This window comes from Porites lutea, chromosome 7, assembly GCF_958299795.1.
Source record: "Porites lutea chromosome 7, jaPorLute2.1, whole genome shotgun sequence".
Taxonomy (NCBI): Eukaryota; Metazoa; Cnidaria; class Anthozoa; order Scleractinia; family Poritidae; genus Porites; species Porites lutea.
Genome location: NC_133207.1, coordinates 24,406,818 through 24,422,041, shown reverse-complemented (window position 1 = coordinate 24,422,041; position 15,224 = coordinate 24,406,818). Strand labels below are relative to the sequence as shown.

The window sequence follows — 15,224 nt, the reverse complement described above, 5'->3', positions numbered from 1 at the left end:
AAATAGTCCATCACCTAGGACCCGAAAAATTGGGTCTAATACTCATCTCAGGAGAATAAGCGAAACCTGTCCAACATGCAAGTTTATCTATTAAGCTTTCAAAAAATGTCTTGCCGGACATTCAGAGTGGTAGCTTTCCTGTAGAAATTCGACTTTGAAGAGAAGTCGCTGGAAGCTACCGTATGACGCCATTTTACCAAATCCGGCTCTCGATAGGAAGGCCGACTCTTAATAACATGAACCAAAACACATGCAAAGTTGTTTGAAAGTTGTCTTATCCTTAGTAAATCGTAAATGTGTGTCATACTATCTTCTGATACATTCGAAATTTTTTCTTTGATTTTTATCGAAAAGATTTCAGGTATCAATCCCGTCTCAACTTCGGCTGTCAGTCTAAGCGTCATTGTCAAGTTCAAATTCTGCGTTTAGTCGAAACTTTGCAGTGATGAAATGTGAATCCGAAAATAGAGCTCATATAATGATGAAGAATTTGACTAGAAACACGTATGTTTTTGCATTGCGCTAAATTTCTAGTGTGGGTGCTTATTTGTAATGAGCAGTAAAGCAACAACAAGCCGTCGTGTATTAATTTGATTTCGCTTCACGTATACGTACTGCATTCAACAAAACTGAAGTCACGCAACGATCACATTGACTGTGTAAGATTCGCCATTATGAAGCAGGTTTTCAAAGTTTTTAAATTCTTCTTTCAAAATTAACTAGAAAAGATGTCACTGAAGAGCATCATAAGACAAGCTGCAAAAATAGAAATATTGCAGAATGCGTTAAACTCACGCCACTACTTATAGACCTTACACTGTAGAATATTAAGTTGAGTGTTAAATGGAAATATATCCAGATATGCTATGGATCCGAGTGAAGAAAATAAACGCCCGGCATTAAAGTAAATCATTAATTGTAGATATAGTTTTTAATGCAGCAACAGTAATCGTGAACGCTTTACATCATTTGCCAAAGATTATATCCTAATACAAAGTACAACTTACATGTAAAAAATCTGATTGCACTATAGTAACTACGGTAATGTAAACATCTAATTTGATGTTAATGCACGGAAATTAGGTAGATATATTAATAATGTTGGTACAATACATTTTCGCAGATACGACGAGTCATGATAAAGAAACTTATGCAGATGTTGCTCTTGCCAATACTTGCTTGGTAACCAAACTTGTACTTACAGCTAAATAGGGTGCGTTCTTTTGAGATGATTCGGATCAGCATTAGTGATCTCAGATCACTCGGATCATGTTAGACCATTCGAACCGATTAATCCACTCTCAACAAGGATTTATCGGTCTACTTGATCTACCATGGTCCGAGTGATCTGGGATCACCAATCATGATCTGGATCATCCCATAGAAAGTGCAATCCATTTTGTTGTGCATATGCATGGGTTATATTTGTGATCAGTCTTATTCTTCCATAAGAACTGAGCTAGGAAATTTGTGTGATCTGTACCGAGAATGTTGTGTGATCTGTAGCGAGAGCGATGGGCGTCTGATGCAACGTAAAGACACAGAGTCGTGGGCGAGGTTCTATCGTGTTGGGCTGATCAAGCAACACCGTCAAATTCTAAATCTATCAACAGGAGAACAGGATTTCCCTCAATCACCTGTGTAGTACCAAGCTGGAACACAGAAGAAGTTGCGTAGCGTCTAAGCATTTAGAGCAGATAAAGGGCAACAAAAAGCGCTTCGTTGCACCTGAAAGTGAACACTAACACGAGTTCTATTGCTGCTGAGATTTCTGGCATCAGTGCTAAGGACTTGATAGGCAGTGAAGCAAGATATCGTTCTTTCAGTAACGGATTTTGCGCATAGTAGAGATGCAACCACCGAGAGCTGGACCGAAACTTCCGGAAACAATTAAGGGACAGAGAAGGTTTACTGACGCTGTGTATTCTTTCAGTGACACCTTAATATCAAACGGCTTAGGGTCTTAGAATTTATAATTAAAGAAATAAGGAACTGTAAATGTACTGGAAGAGACGAGGCTGAGGCGGAAAATGAGCGTGGATGTAACAAAATTCCAATACAAAAACTTGTTGAGAATGGTATCCAAGGGGCAGGGTAACCCTGGTCCTAGGGTTACCCTGGCAAGAGGGTTCGAGGTACTCTGGTTAAAGGAAAAATTTCCCGGGAAGCCGACACGAGTCAAACGAGTTAACCAGCTTAACTGATGTGTTTCGTGATGTGAAGGCTAAACTAACATTCCTTGTAACGTCCAAGATTTGGACGAAATCTTGAATTCTCCATTTTAAACACGTTACACCGAAAAACGGTCAGGTAATATCATCGCATAAAGAAAATACATAATATTGTTCAGATGTTTGAAATCTAGCAAGAAAACTTGGTTAACTCATTCAAATTTTTATGAGTTACTGGTCATGAGTTATCCCTTAGCAGAGCGTTTACAAGGCAGGTACATTTAGGGTAACCCTGTTGCTAGGGCAACCCTATCTGGATGCTTTGTAAACACGTCGCGTAAAAATAATAAGTAGAAATGTGCGAGCGCTAGTTTAACCCTCTTGCTGTTTGGGTTACCCTCCCTCCTTGTAAACAGGCCCTACAGAATTGGTATTTTTTAATTGTCAGCGAAATAATATCCTTGTATATCCATCCACCTTGTAGATAACTTCGAGTTTAAACGTCAAAAAAAAAACGCGGCCAACCAAATGTTTTTGAACTGATGAGACAAATCTGTTTTAAATCTAGCGAAACCTCTCAATAAGAAAATAAAAAACTCGTTCCATTGAACTGCCATGGCCATCCGAGGAGAAGAATCTCTGCTACAAGCGGTTGACTTCCGAAATTACTAGGTACATACCTTTGAAGGCCTTTTGCAACATTCCTATGCGGAAAGGGACAAGAGCAGGTCTGACCCAGAAATAAACTTTTGCCCTCAGTTTCCAGAGGTTAGACTAATAAACAAGTGCGGCCATGGGATCAGTTATAACCTGCTTAAGGAGGTCGAGACAGAATTTGGGCTGAAAGTAATCAATGAGCAAACTTTAAATCGCTTGCTTATCCCAGACGAATGTAATCAACCCAACAATCCACCCGTGGCACTCATGGAAGTAGAATGCACATTCAGCGGGGCCGGGTGAATTTGATCCTTTTCCCGAAGCAAGACACAAAGAGGGGTGACGGAAGAGAACCTTGAAAAGAGCGGAAATCACCTGAACACCCCCCGGCTTAAACGGAGGCGTTAGCGTTTTATTCAACCAAGCGCGGGTAAACGGGGGAGTAACTATGACTCCCTAGTACGATCAACCAGCCTACGATAGTAGGCCCAATCATGCTACGAGCCTGGGAGTATTTCCTTTAAAGCCCTGGCGTTGAATTGGAGAGGGCCGGCTTCTGGCAGCTAGATCAGCTGCGGCTATACGGGCACTAGGACTGAGCGCCTCGTTCTTAAGTCTTATATGATCCGTGACTCTTGAGTGGGGGATGTGGATAGTCAATAAATTCCGGCGCTCTACCTTCACCATTAGGACCAGATCATGGTACCGAGCTACCTGATGTCACCTCTTGGAACGGTCACTGGCTAATAAGTGAAAGCTCCATATTAACATCAAAAGAGCGACTATCCTCGATCCTGGAGGGAAAAGTAAGAATGGATAGCGAAACGGGACGTTGTAGTTGTCGCTTGAGAATAGCTTGCTCCATCGCGTTAAGGTAGAAAAGCAACATGACTGAAACTCTCTAGGAGTCGATGTTGGAATGGCCAAATGCTTCTTCACCTAATTAGTGACCAGGTGTAATAAAAAAGGACATTCCCGAGTACTGTGGGGATAGGCGCATTGGTTCTGGAATTCTTTCATAAGTGCAGCATCCCGAAATGCATTACCATGTTTGGTTCTAGCGGCAGCCAAAATTTTACCGCTGATGTAAAATAATGTTTACTTAGTTATTACCCATATATTATGCAATATTATTTATAAACTATAAATCAATGAATTAACCTTTTTCTAATCATGCGTGCAAGCCAGTTTTTAATTACAGCACCTAAATGAAAATGATAATTGCTTAGATATTACAATTTGTGTCGCTAAAATATTAACATTTTAAAACACTAAGTTGAGTTCTGAAGACTAAACTCAGGACGGAGTGTATATATTGGCATACAATGTACCTATTGCTTATAGGAGTTAAGGACAAGGGAAAGAATAAAGAATATTTAAAAGATACAGATAAATACGGATAAACAAATATAATTTCTGATGTAATTTGTAATGACCTCTACAAATAACACTTTAAATGTAACTCTCCACAGAGCTTTCGTTACAGCTAAATTTTGAGTCTAAATTCTGTCCAAAATCCACCAAAAACCTTCCAAATTACATTTAATATTACAATTCGCTCTAAACAAATCAACTTAAATCTACTTTGAAAGTATATTTTGGCTTTTAAAGGTCTTCGAAGTAGTTTATTTGTATGTTTTCATTTTCTTGGGGTTCCCGGCTAAGAAACAAAATGGCGGCCGTCGGCGGTTTCCAATAGCGTATCTTCAAAGTCTAATTTCTACCGGAAAGCTACCACTCAGAATTTCCGGCGAGACATTTCTGGAAAAGTAAATAGATAATCTTTCATTTGGGATCAGTCTCGTTTATTCTCCTGAGATGAGTATTAGAACCCCCTCAGGTGATGGACTAAAAGAGAAATATACAAAACGTCAACGCTTATCTCCTAAATATTCTTGTCCGGAACTAAACTCTTGGGTAACGTATCGCACTCTACAGAGCCTCTTTGTATGTGTTTGGCTCGTCAACACTTCAGCAACGCTGATTAGTTCTACGATCATCTACACACGAGCTCCAGCTGATGTTTGCTAACAATGTGAAAGGAATTTAACCACTCGATTCAGCAGACGTTCGTGGGCCAGGAGCGCGTCACGAACCCCAAAGAACGTATGCGTGAAAGGCTATCTAAACCGCTTAGAAACATTAAGGTTTCTCTTTCAGTGCAGGTTCACTGATATGTCTTGCAACTGAATGTCTGTATTCGTCTTTTTTGAGCCACACGAGGACGAAAGGAAGAATCCCTGCATATTGCATCAAAATTCCAGCCACTATGAATGACCACCTATAGCAATTGAACTTGTCGGCTAAGAATCCTGCAAAATATGATGTTGATCGAGACGATTTTACATGAAATTTAGCTAACCAAGACATGTAGTTAACAGTAACTTAATAAAGGAATTAGTTGGTAAAGAAAGTGTCGTGCTAGTTAATTTAGTGGGAGGTTTAATGGCGGCTTATAAAACTTCGAAAGTAGGCCGGCGGAGAGAGCTTTACTGATTTATATGGGATTGTCGTTAGAGTACTTCAACGTTACATTAGCGACCTTTAGATTTGACCACTACCCCGCGTCATTACCCAGATCTGGGTAGTGCTTCTGATTGGTCACGCCGCGTGGGAAATTTGCTTCGACCAATCAGAAGCGCTACCCAGATCTGGGTAGTGACACGTGATCAGTATGGAATTTCTACGCTCGTCTCTCAGACGTCCGTTCGCGGGGAAACTAGTGGTGGCACCGCGAAATGTTGGCTGTTTTTTTTTTTCCAGGCTATTCAAAAGTCCAGGTAACGCTTCGGGCAAGAAAAATTGTTTAATGCTTGTCTTGTTTGAAATCAAAACAAAAGTTTTAACAATATTGAAAACGATACAATGATAGTTAAGTAGCAGAATTGACTGGTTTGCAAGCTAGTAACTGTGCTACTGTTCAACGCGCGTACGGGTTTTGACTTTCCAATTTTCCTTCGGGCCCGAAAAGTTCCGGGCCTTTTGAGAAACGGGCCCCGGACTCGAGACAGCGGCGGAATTCTACCCGACACAGATTTAAATAAAAGAATGTCTTGGATTAAAAAAATATTCTCACCGGCTAAAGGAGGCCCTCCGGCAATGCCCAGAGACAATAAAAAATTTCCAAGTCCTAAGGCGGATGCTCTGCGCTTCTCTTCAACCGTGAACACGAGAAGGGAGTTCATTGTTGTAATAAAAATGCCGTCACCGACTCCATATACTATTGCAAATACAACCATTCCTTTGTAGTCTTTAATCAGTAGGAGACAAATGGTAATTAGGCCTACAAGCAGATTACCAAACTGGTAAACAAAAATAGTGTTTATCCAAGAAATGTCACACATTCTTCCCGTGACTACACGAGAAAATGATGACGCTAAACCGATAAAGATAAAAAGCGTGGATGCCGAGTCAGCGGAAATGCCCACCTCGAGGCAGTATTTAACCTGCAAATGAAAAGAAAAAAGTTTTGACTTATACATGTTGTTTATGTCACTGTAAGATAAAACTCGTCAACTCTTGTTAATATTACTTGAATAACATGTTTCCGCAGCAACGGCGACGACGACGGCAACAAGGAATAGGGTCATAGGATTATCAAAACAAAACTTTGCAGATGCATCATGTTTTTATTAATTTCTTTACCTTCGTTGCATTTGACAAATAGGCCATTTTGAGTTAACCTTGTTTTGATATGTTTTGATACAAACCTTCTATGGAAATCAAGTTATTCTTATACTCACTAGTATTTCTCAAGGACAATTTCCATAACAACGCAAAGAAGGTTTGTCAAAACAAGGTCAACCTCAGCCTCACATTCACTCGAAGGTTAGGGTACTAAGTTCACAACTGTAAAATGGTCTATTGAACGGCTTGGAATAAGAGCGATGGACTTTGAAACAGTGTGAATTCACTTTTAAAGATACAATTTCGCTACTGTTGTCGTCGTCGTCGTCGCCGCTTAAGCTCCCCAGTAACTTTTTCGCCACGCCCGTTGGGTCAACGGGGAAATTTCCCTTGTTTTGTTTTACCGCCGTACACTGGTAATATTAATACGGACCACTTTTTGCTCGCTTCTGTGTTAAATAACTGTGTGTAGTGCATTCATAGCGTGCATGTGGAATACGAAAAACAAACTCACCAAAAGCAACTGTGGCGTGTAATGTCCCAGGCACATTAATGTGAGACTCGTTACTACGACAGTAAAACGAGGTATTTTGAAGACTGACAGGTCAATAAGTTTGTTTTTTTCCTTTCTATTTTCCACTTGATTCAAATATATGCTTTCTGCACGCTTAACGTCTTTTGAGGTAATCAGATGTTCAGGAATGGTCAACTTATCAGATTCATCGGTACAATTCTCATTTGTCGTAGCATTTGCGTCTTCAAAATCCGATCGTGGTTCACCAAACGAGACTGCGCAGATGCACACAAGGACGAACGAGACACTTGTTACTCCGTAAGTGCCTCTCCAGCCAAATCTATCTATCAGGAACTGTTGGAGAGGGCCAAAAATGAGCACACCCACACTACCACCAAGAGAAACGATCCCTACAGCGAGATACTGAAATCTGCGAAAGTTCTTTGCCGTGATAAGGAGGGAAGCCGTAAATATCATGGATGCACCTAAACCATAAAGAAAGCTAAAGGTGAAAAACATCAACCCAAAGCTTCGTGAATATGACGTCAGAATCAAGCCCACTGCGCATGTCAGTCCTCCAGCAATAGCGGTGAAACGACATGTAATAGCTTTGCAAAGAAATGATGCCAATGGCCCAAGAAGAAAGGTTAATGCAATCGCTAGAGATCCGATCCAAACTGGAAGACAGAAAAAAAAAAAAGAAAAGAGATTTGATATAGCTATGATTGTACCGTTTTGAAGATCTAAAAAGGGCTCTAACTCTCCACGTTAAAATTTTGAATATTTATGAGTTTTGATTAACGCAAACAAACAGACGAACAAAAAACATTTTTACAACATAAATCTATTGTTAGTTCGGATATGGTCTTGTGTTTGGATTGTACGTGTTCTGATTCAAAGACGTCTCGACTTGTGATGATTTTATTAATTTCGATATTATTGCTCGATTGAATCGCCCGAGCTTAAAAATGGGCTTCGTTTTTTGTTGTGGCACAAATCGCCCTCTGGCGCATACAGCGCGTGCGCAAGATTAAATAGTATGCGTAAAATTTATGCGTGAAATAGGCCACCGGATTATAGCCACTTCCTGGTGTGGTGAGCAAAGCCATCTGTATTTGGGTAACTACTTGATGTCGGTGCATTCTGTGTATAGAACTCAGTTATCGCGAGAATGAACACCAAGTGGTTACCCCGAATACAGATGGCTTTACTCACCTCAGCAGGAAGTGGGCTTCCTTGTCATTTTCTTATACGCGAAATCTCTGAAATATTTCTACCAAATGCACACGCTGTTTATCTCTAGACCTATAGTAAAAGATGGCGAGCGAAGGGTTCAGTTCAAACAGTGTCTTTATGTCTTACAGATCACTAACAAACTCTTCCGTGTGAACCTTATCAGGAAGTCCTTTCGGAGTAGAGAGCTATAAAGGGAAATAATGCCTCCGGTGATACAGCGCAACTTTAGGCGATTTCGGAGAAGAATTTCAAAGATCATAGGCTGTAAAGGGGGACCCACTTCCAGACAGTGATCAAAGACGGTACTTGAGAATTGGCCTTATCACAGCAATCGTACACTATCCTCATCTTTTGTCCGAGACTCTGCCTGGTCTCTCATTAATAATTGATGGCGATTGTAATGTATGGCTTCTCCACTGGGTGTTTCTGGCACCACTTCTAGGATCCCTTTCTCCACATCTATCAGACCAAGAACACACCAGCGCGAATTCGTTTTCACTAGAAGTCACGAAGAACACCTTGTTTGCTTCAGCACAAGGAAGGGTAGACTATCCAGCAATAACCGATCCCAACATGGTGAACTCTTCTCCGGGATCAGTATTCGGGTTTAGACCCCGGGGGGGGGGGGGTACTTCCATATATGGGCTATATAGGTATGTGCCGCTGTGAAGGGTATGGTTTTCAAGCCGTTTACTCTAGGATAGGGTATATAAATCAGAGCGTTTGGGTCTAGAATAGGGTATCATTTTTCGGGAAATTGATCAGTTGGTTGAAGATTTTATCAAGACTGGGGAAACAGCCACTCTAGGATAGGGGGGATTAGGGGAGTTTACTCTAGTATAGGGTAGCAAAATTCAGCTGAACTAGCTCTGGTATAGGTAAAGGGTTCCAGGGTCCCAGCGGCACATCCCCACCCAGAAATTCCTAAAGTACCCCTCGGGGTTTAGACCTAGGATTGGAGGTTCAATTGACTGAACTAGTTGAATATCAGCCGCTCCAAGGATTATGTGCACTGGTAACTTGTCTGCAGTTGCTTGCTCCTCACTAAACAGTGGCGGATCCAGGGGAGGTCCCCCGGGCCCCCCTTATTTTGAGACCAAACTTTTTTTTGGAGACCGCCCTCCCCCTTATCTAAGGATCTGGATGACCGCCCCCCCCTTTTATCTCAAGATCTGGATCCGGCACTGCTAAATATCAGCCTCCTGATACGATGATTCTGTTGCTTCCGTTTAGAGATTCTATGGTTAGGCAGGTAGGTTAACACAAGCTTCTCGGTATTGACACATTGCAGCTTCTTCCCAATTACTCAATTGCTCTGCTTTCAGTTCTGTATGGGTGTCTCTAAAACCAGGAACAGACTCGGAACACCCCGGAACACCACCGGTCCACAGTTGGGACACCCTGGAAAACCCCGGAACACCCCAGAACGCCCTCAATTACAAAGATTAGGCAAAAAATTACAACCCCCCCCCTCCCGAAAAAAACCCTAAAACATCATCATTGAATCAATAAATATTTCTCATGTAACTGGAAAACGGAGATTGGGTAAGATTGACGAATTCACGCAACTTACATGTAACAACTTCCGAAGATTTTATGATAGTAGTCCGTTGTTTGTGGGGCAGGAGCATGGGAGGCTAATGGCGTGGGGGCAGGCAAGACAGCCTCCAAGCCACACATAACCTTGTAAAAATTCGCTTGTTCGGAAGCTAATCTTTCCATTTGTTTGCAACGAATCCTTATAAAAAAAAAATTGGTATGAAAAATCGATCTATGGTGGTTGTGTTTGAAAATGAAAAATACGGAAATTGTAAGTTTGCGTGACTGCGAAACGGTATTAGGCATAATTTTTTTAATCGCTGTGGCTATATGCCCAGCAGCTGGGACAAATGCCCGGCAGGCCAAAAATTTTTTTTAGAACTTCTACAAAATCCCTTTTTCTACTAGTTTGAAAGTATTCCTTCATTTAGAATTATCAAGCGATCAGGAAAACAAGAATGACTTCGCAGATGAGCATGAGCGGTTATGGTTTCTGGGGCATAAAGTAGAGTCGACGATGGAATATTTTGAGGAGAATTTGCTTGAATTTTGCAAATTAGCTTCAGCAGCACCACCAGAATATCAAGAACTGTCGAGAGTCTAGCTCAAGTCGGCTCGAGGTTGCGAAATAAAGTTTCCAAACCAAAGCACTCTCTCTCCGATTGTTTAGGGAAACTAATAAAATAAATTACGAAAATTTTCTGACTGCCTGGCACTTAGTTTTTTTAAGACCCTTCCCGGCTGCCAGACATATAGCCACAGCGTTACACCAGACTCGAAATGCGACTCACCCGTTTTCTGCCTACTCTCGTCAAATTCTTCCATTAGGGCGGGCAACATAACTCCGAAGCTAACACTGAAACCAAGATTTGCGGCATTAAAGATTGAAGCGCAAATACAAACAAACCATGACGTTAAGCTGTCTCGGTGATGATTCGATCCGCAATATGGCATTTCTGTTCGAAAAGTAGTACTCGTCAGCTTGTTCTGTATGTTTGCAACTTTTTGTTTTCCCGGTGAAGGTTTCGGGAGAACTAGCCGTTTTTCTTTTCGCAAAATTGGTCATGCACATCTACGCATTAATATGCATGCAGTAACTTATAGGTAAGATGTGCATGACCTGCTTGAGCAAAACTAAACAGACCGTCAAACCCCTATTAAGCGGTCACCCTCGGTTCTAAAATTAAACCCCGATGATAATGCGACAGAAGTTGATGCAGAGGGCAAACTTTATCCCTCTCTTTACAATTTGCTGTGCACAACAACGGTAACACGAAATATGATAAAAGTGTTTGGATGTTCTGAGGTCTTCTGAGAAGTTCAAGCATAAACAACAAATTTTACAGTAATGTCGTGCATGAGGCAAGCGTCTTTACAATCAAGCCAAAATTCCAAAACCTCAGTCAGAGAGAAATGTATTTAGTACCCAGATTACAAATGCTATGTTGGGGTTTTTCTGATTTTGTGGAGGTTCGACCCATTTCAGTTAATTGATCCCATTATACTGAAAAGGTTATATCTATTTTTTTGTTATAAGTAATTTTTTACGTGATGTCATTGTTTCTGCAAAATATCTGGGTCATAAAGCGATTTATGAGCACAAACATGCTTGGTAAAATGGCGAGTACTTCAATTCGTATATTTTAGAAAAAAAAAAACAAGAGAAGACTCTCTTTGCAGCATTCGCGTCTAGCAGTCGCATTTGGCCGAACGCATATGCTGCAAATAAATTCAACCTCAGTGCTGACGGTTTTCTAAAGTCGTTTAGAAAAGATAAAACATATACGCTAACAGGGAAAAAAGTAAACAATCCTGCTTTTGTTTACTGTGATATCCCGGGCGGGGGAGGGGGGCAATCTCTCACGATATATTTTTCTTTATTAACTTGTTGTGATCAGGCGGTTCTTAATCCCATTTTTTTGGGGAGCTCCACGCGCACGCGTTCGCGAGAGCGTAGTCCCATACCTAAGAAAATGTGGTGATTTTAAATTTTGGTAACCACGTGATCGTACGCCCGCCCATCCGCCCTCCCGTCCGTCCGCACCAAAGTTGTACCAATGCTAAATAACTCAATCAACAGGTATGGTAACCCAAATGCAACTCGAGTTTATTTTGGCGGGAAATTGCATAGCCCGTTTAGGCAACCCGTGTCAATACAAAACGTAAATTGTTTCTGTATCCCCGTTGCCTAAAGTATTAGGCTTAGATTAATTGTCATGCCCACAAATTTGGAACATAGAGGTAGAGGAAGACAGAGAAAAAGAGAAAGTAGGCGACAGTCCAGCGAAACTCAACACGAAAAAGAGCGACGAGCTAGAGCGGGAAATAAAAAACAAGGGAGGCATTTTTTTAAGAGCTTGGGTGACCTAGAAATATGCAGTAGACATGAATAAAATTGCCTTTTCACGATTTCTATGTATGTATTACACGAATCATGGTAAACGAATAAGGTGTTTGTCATGAACATTCGCACCACACGCCCAGGAGGATTACGCAGATGTGAAATGACATTGTATTTGTGCAGATTCGCTAATGTGTCTCGCGGCTGAATGTCTTTGTTTTTCTTTGTTGAGCCACACGAGGACGAAAGGAAGAATCCCTGCAAACTGCATCAAAATTCCAGCCACCATGAATGACCACCTATAGCAACTGAACTTGTCGGCTAAGAATCCTGAAAAAATAATGTGGAAATCGAAACCATTTTACATTACAGTCAAAGCAGGTCAAGCGTATCCCTCAAGATTCTATCAATGAATTGATTATTTGAAAAATGAATCCGTTAGTGGTTCCCGTATCTTTTGTCAAATTCAAATCGGCATTTCCGCATGCATGCGTAATAAACAATGAATATCTAACGAGAACTTCCCTGTATTATTATAGTATTATTATTATAGTATTGAAAATCTTTGAATGGATTATATTTCTTAGAAGCCGTTTACATCAAATTCAGGGAAAGTGAGTTGGTAGAAATTTCGTAACTGCCTCGCGTGTGAATTCACGGCTCATTACGCATGCAAGAATGCAGAGATGAATCTGAAATCTACAACTACCAATGGATTCAACTTTCGAATAATAAATTCATCAATGGGAGCTTGGGGGGTACGTTTGACCTGGCTTGACTGTAAATTTAGCTAAACAAAGACATGTGGTTAACAATAACTAACAAAGGAATTAGTTGGTAAAGAAAAGTGTCGTGCTGCTTAATTTAGTGGGAGGTAAAATGGCGGCTTAAAACTACGAAACTAGGTAGAAAGAGCTTTAACTTATATGGGATTGCCTTCTGGGTACTTCAACGTTACATAAGCGACCTTAAGATTTGTCTACGGGAACAAAATCGAGTACGAGTTAGGGGGGTACTCCTGGGAATTATTGGTGGGGGTGTACCGCCCAGTTCTCCCAATGCTGACCCTATTTCAGACCAAAAAATGTCATTTTTTTTCACTCCCGTTTTTAGACCTGGCCTCTAAAATCCATACCCGGTTACAGACCTGGCCTCTAAGAAATAATTTCATCATTACTTAGATTAGAACAAGAACAAAAACGATTTCTTAAAATTTTTACTATGAATGATTCGTGATACAAGTCTTTTCTCCGATCGAGCACAAAAAGTAATTTCTAGCACTCTATTTGTTTGTTTCTCCGATTTCAAAATGTCAATCAAATTTAAGGGTAAAACAATAGAGTCACATCCGGTTAAAAGAAACTTGTTACGACACTTCCGGACAAAGGCCCCGTGCACACGTATCCGGATATTTCTAAAAACGGAGATTTGTCCTGCGTTTTCGAAAAAAAAAATTACGAAATAATTATTTAACGTTACCAACTTTTCCTTTTCCCCAAAATACTCAGCTAGTTTTGCGGAAAACGCTTCGTAACCAGGGAAAATTATGCTGCCAAATGGCGCCCACGGCTAACACCAGTTTTATAGGCGTCCAACCTCCTTTTAAACGTTTTAACGTGGAAGCAATGCCAAACTACATTAATATAAGTGTTTTCACCACAAAACCGCATTAGTGTGGAAGGTGTCTAAGAGAGCAAAACCATTGCGAGTCACCTAAAACATACATGTATAGGTTCGATTACCAGTAGCTATTCGAGAAATGAGCCTGCTCGTTCCGAACAAGACCTAGGACCCGTTTTTCGAAAGTCCTGGTAACGTTTGGGGCCTGGGAAGCTGTTTATGTTTGCCGTGTTTGCATTCCAGATAAAAGCCGGGTCAGTCAATAATATTGAAAACGATACAACGAAAGTAGCAGAAAGAAGCCCATTTGTGAACGGGCTTCGACTTTAAAACTTGCCTTTGGGCCTGAATTAAAGTTCCCAGGCCTTTCGAGAAACGGGCCCCGTACCCGAGAGAGAGGCGGAATTGGAACCGACCTAAAACACAGATTTAGGGCTTGTTTACATGGAGGTGGGGGACCCCAGATAGGTAAGGTAACATGTGGCGGGTCACCCCACCCATCATGCAAACATGATCAAATTAAAATGAGAGATTATATGGACAGGCGGGTTACCTCACCTACCTGGGGTCCCCTCCCCCCCAAGTAAACAGGCCCTTATAAAGAATGCCTCTGATTTTTAAAAAAATATTCTCACCGGCTAAAGGAGGTCCACCGGCAATGCCCAGAGACAATAAAAAATTTCCAAGTCCTAAGGCGGATGCTCTGCGCTTCTCGTCAACTGTGAACATGAGAAGGGAGTTCATTGTTGTAATAAAAATGCCGTCACCGACTCCATATACTATTGCAAATACAACCATTCCTGTGTAGTCTTTAATCAGTAGAAGACAAATGGTAATTAGGCCTACAAGTAGATTACCAAACTGGTAAACAAAAATAGTGTTTATCCAAGAAATGTCACACATTCTTCCCGTGACTACACGAGAAAATGATGACGCTAAACCGATAAAGATAAAAAGCGTGGATGCCGAGTCAGCGGAAATGCCCAACTCGAGGCAGTATTTAACCTGTAAAAGAAAAGAAAAAAGTTTTGACTTAATTTATACATGTTGTTTATGTCACTGTCAGATAAAACTCGTCAACTGTTGTCGACCTTGTTTTGATTTGTTTTGATACATACCTTCCTGCTTTACTAAGTAAATCAAGTTATTCTTCTGCTAACTAGTATTTTTCAAGGACAATTTCCATAACAAAGCAAAGAAGGTTTGTCAAAACAAGGTAAACCTCAGCCCCATATTCACTCGAAGGTTAGGGTACTAAGTTCACAACTGTAAAATGGTCTATTGAACGGCATGGAATAAGAGCGATGGACTTTGAAACAGTGTGAATTCACTTTTAAAGATACAATTTCGCCACTGTTGTCGTCATCGTCGCCGCTTAAAGGGACTGGTTCACGATAATGCGCATGCGCGCCGTTTGTCTCTTCAGAATAAATTTGTCTGGTCAACACACAGGTAACCCAGGCTCTGTGATAGTACCACAGTACAGGTCCAGTAAAATTACAGTGTTTGTATGGGGTAA

General features: G+C 41.0%; 1 protein-coding gene across 1 annotated transcript in view; it reads right to left on the bottom strand.

Annotated features, from left to right (window-relative positions):
• Positions 1 to 4,689: 4,689 nt before the first annotated feature.
• The window catches only part of LOC140943307 (uncharacterized), an 18,715-nt gene continuing 8,180 nt past the window's right edge, over positions 4,690 to 15,224 (bottom strand). Inside the window, exons 3-6 of the mRNA XM_073392387.1 lie at positions 14,341 to 14,710; positions 6,970 to 7,646; positions 5,905 to 6,274; positions 4,690 to 5,140 (exon numbers count right to left, since the gene is read on the bottom strand). Of these exons, the coding sequence (XP_073248488.1) occupies positions 4,971 to 5,140; positions 5,905 to 6,274; positions 6,970 to 7,646; positions 14,341 to 14,710 (1,587 nt within the window). The 3' untranslated portion in view covers positions 4,690 to 4,970. The remainder of the gene's footprint in view (positions 5,141 to 5,904; positions 6,275 to 6,969; positions 7,647 to 14,340; positions 14,711 to 15,224) is intronic.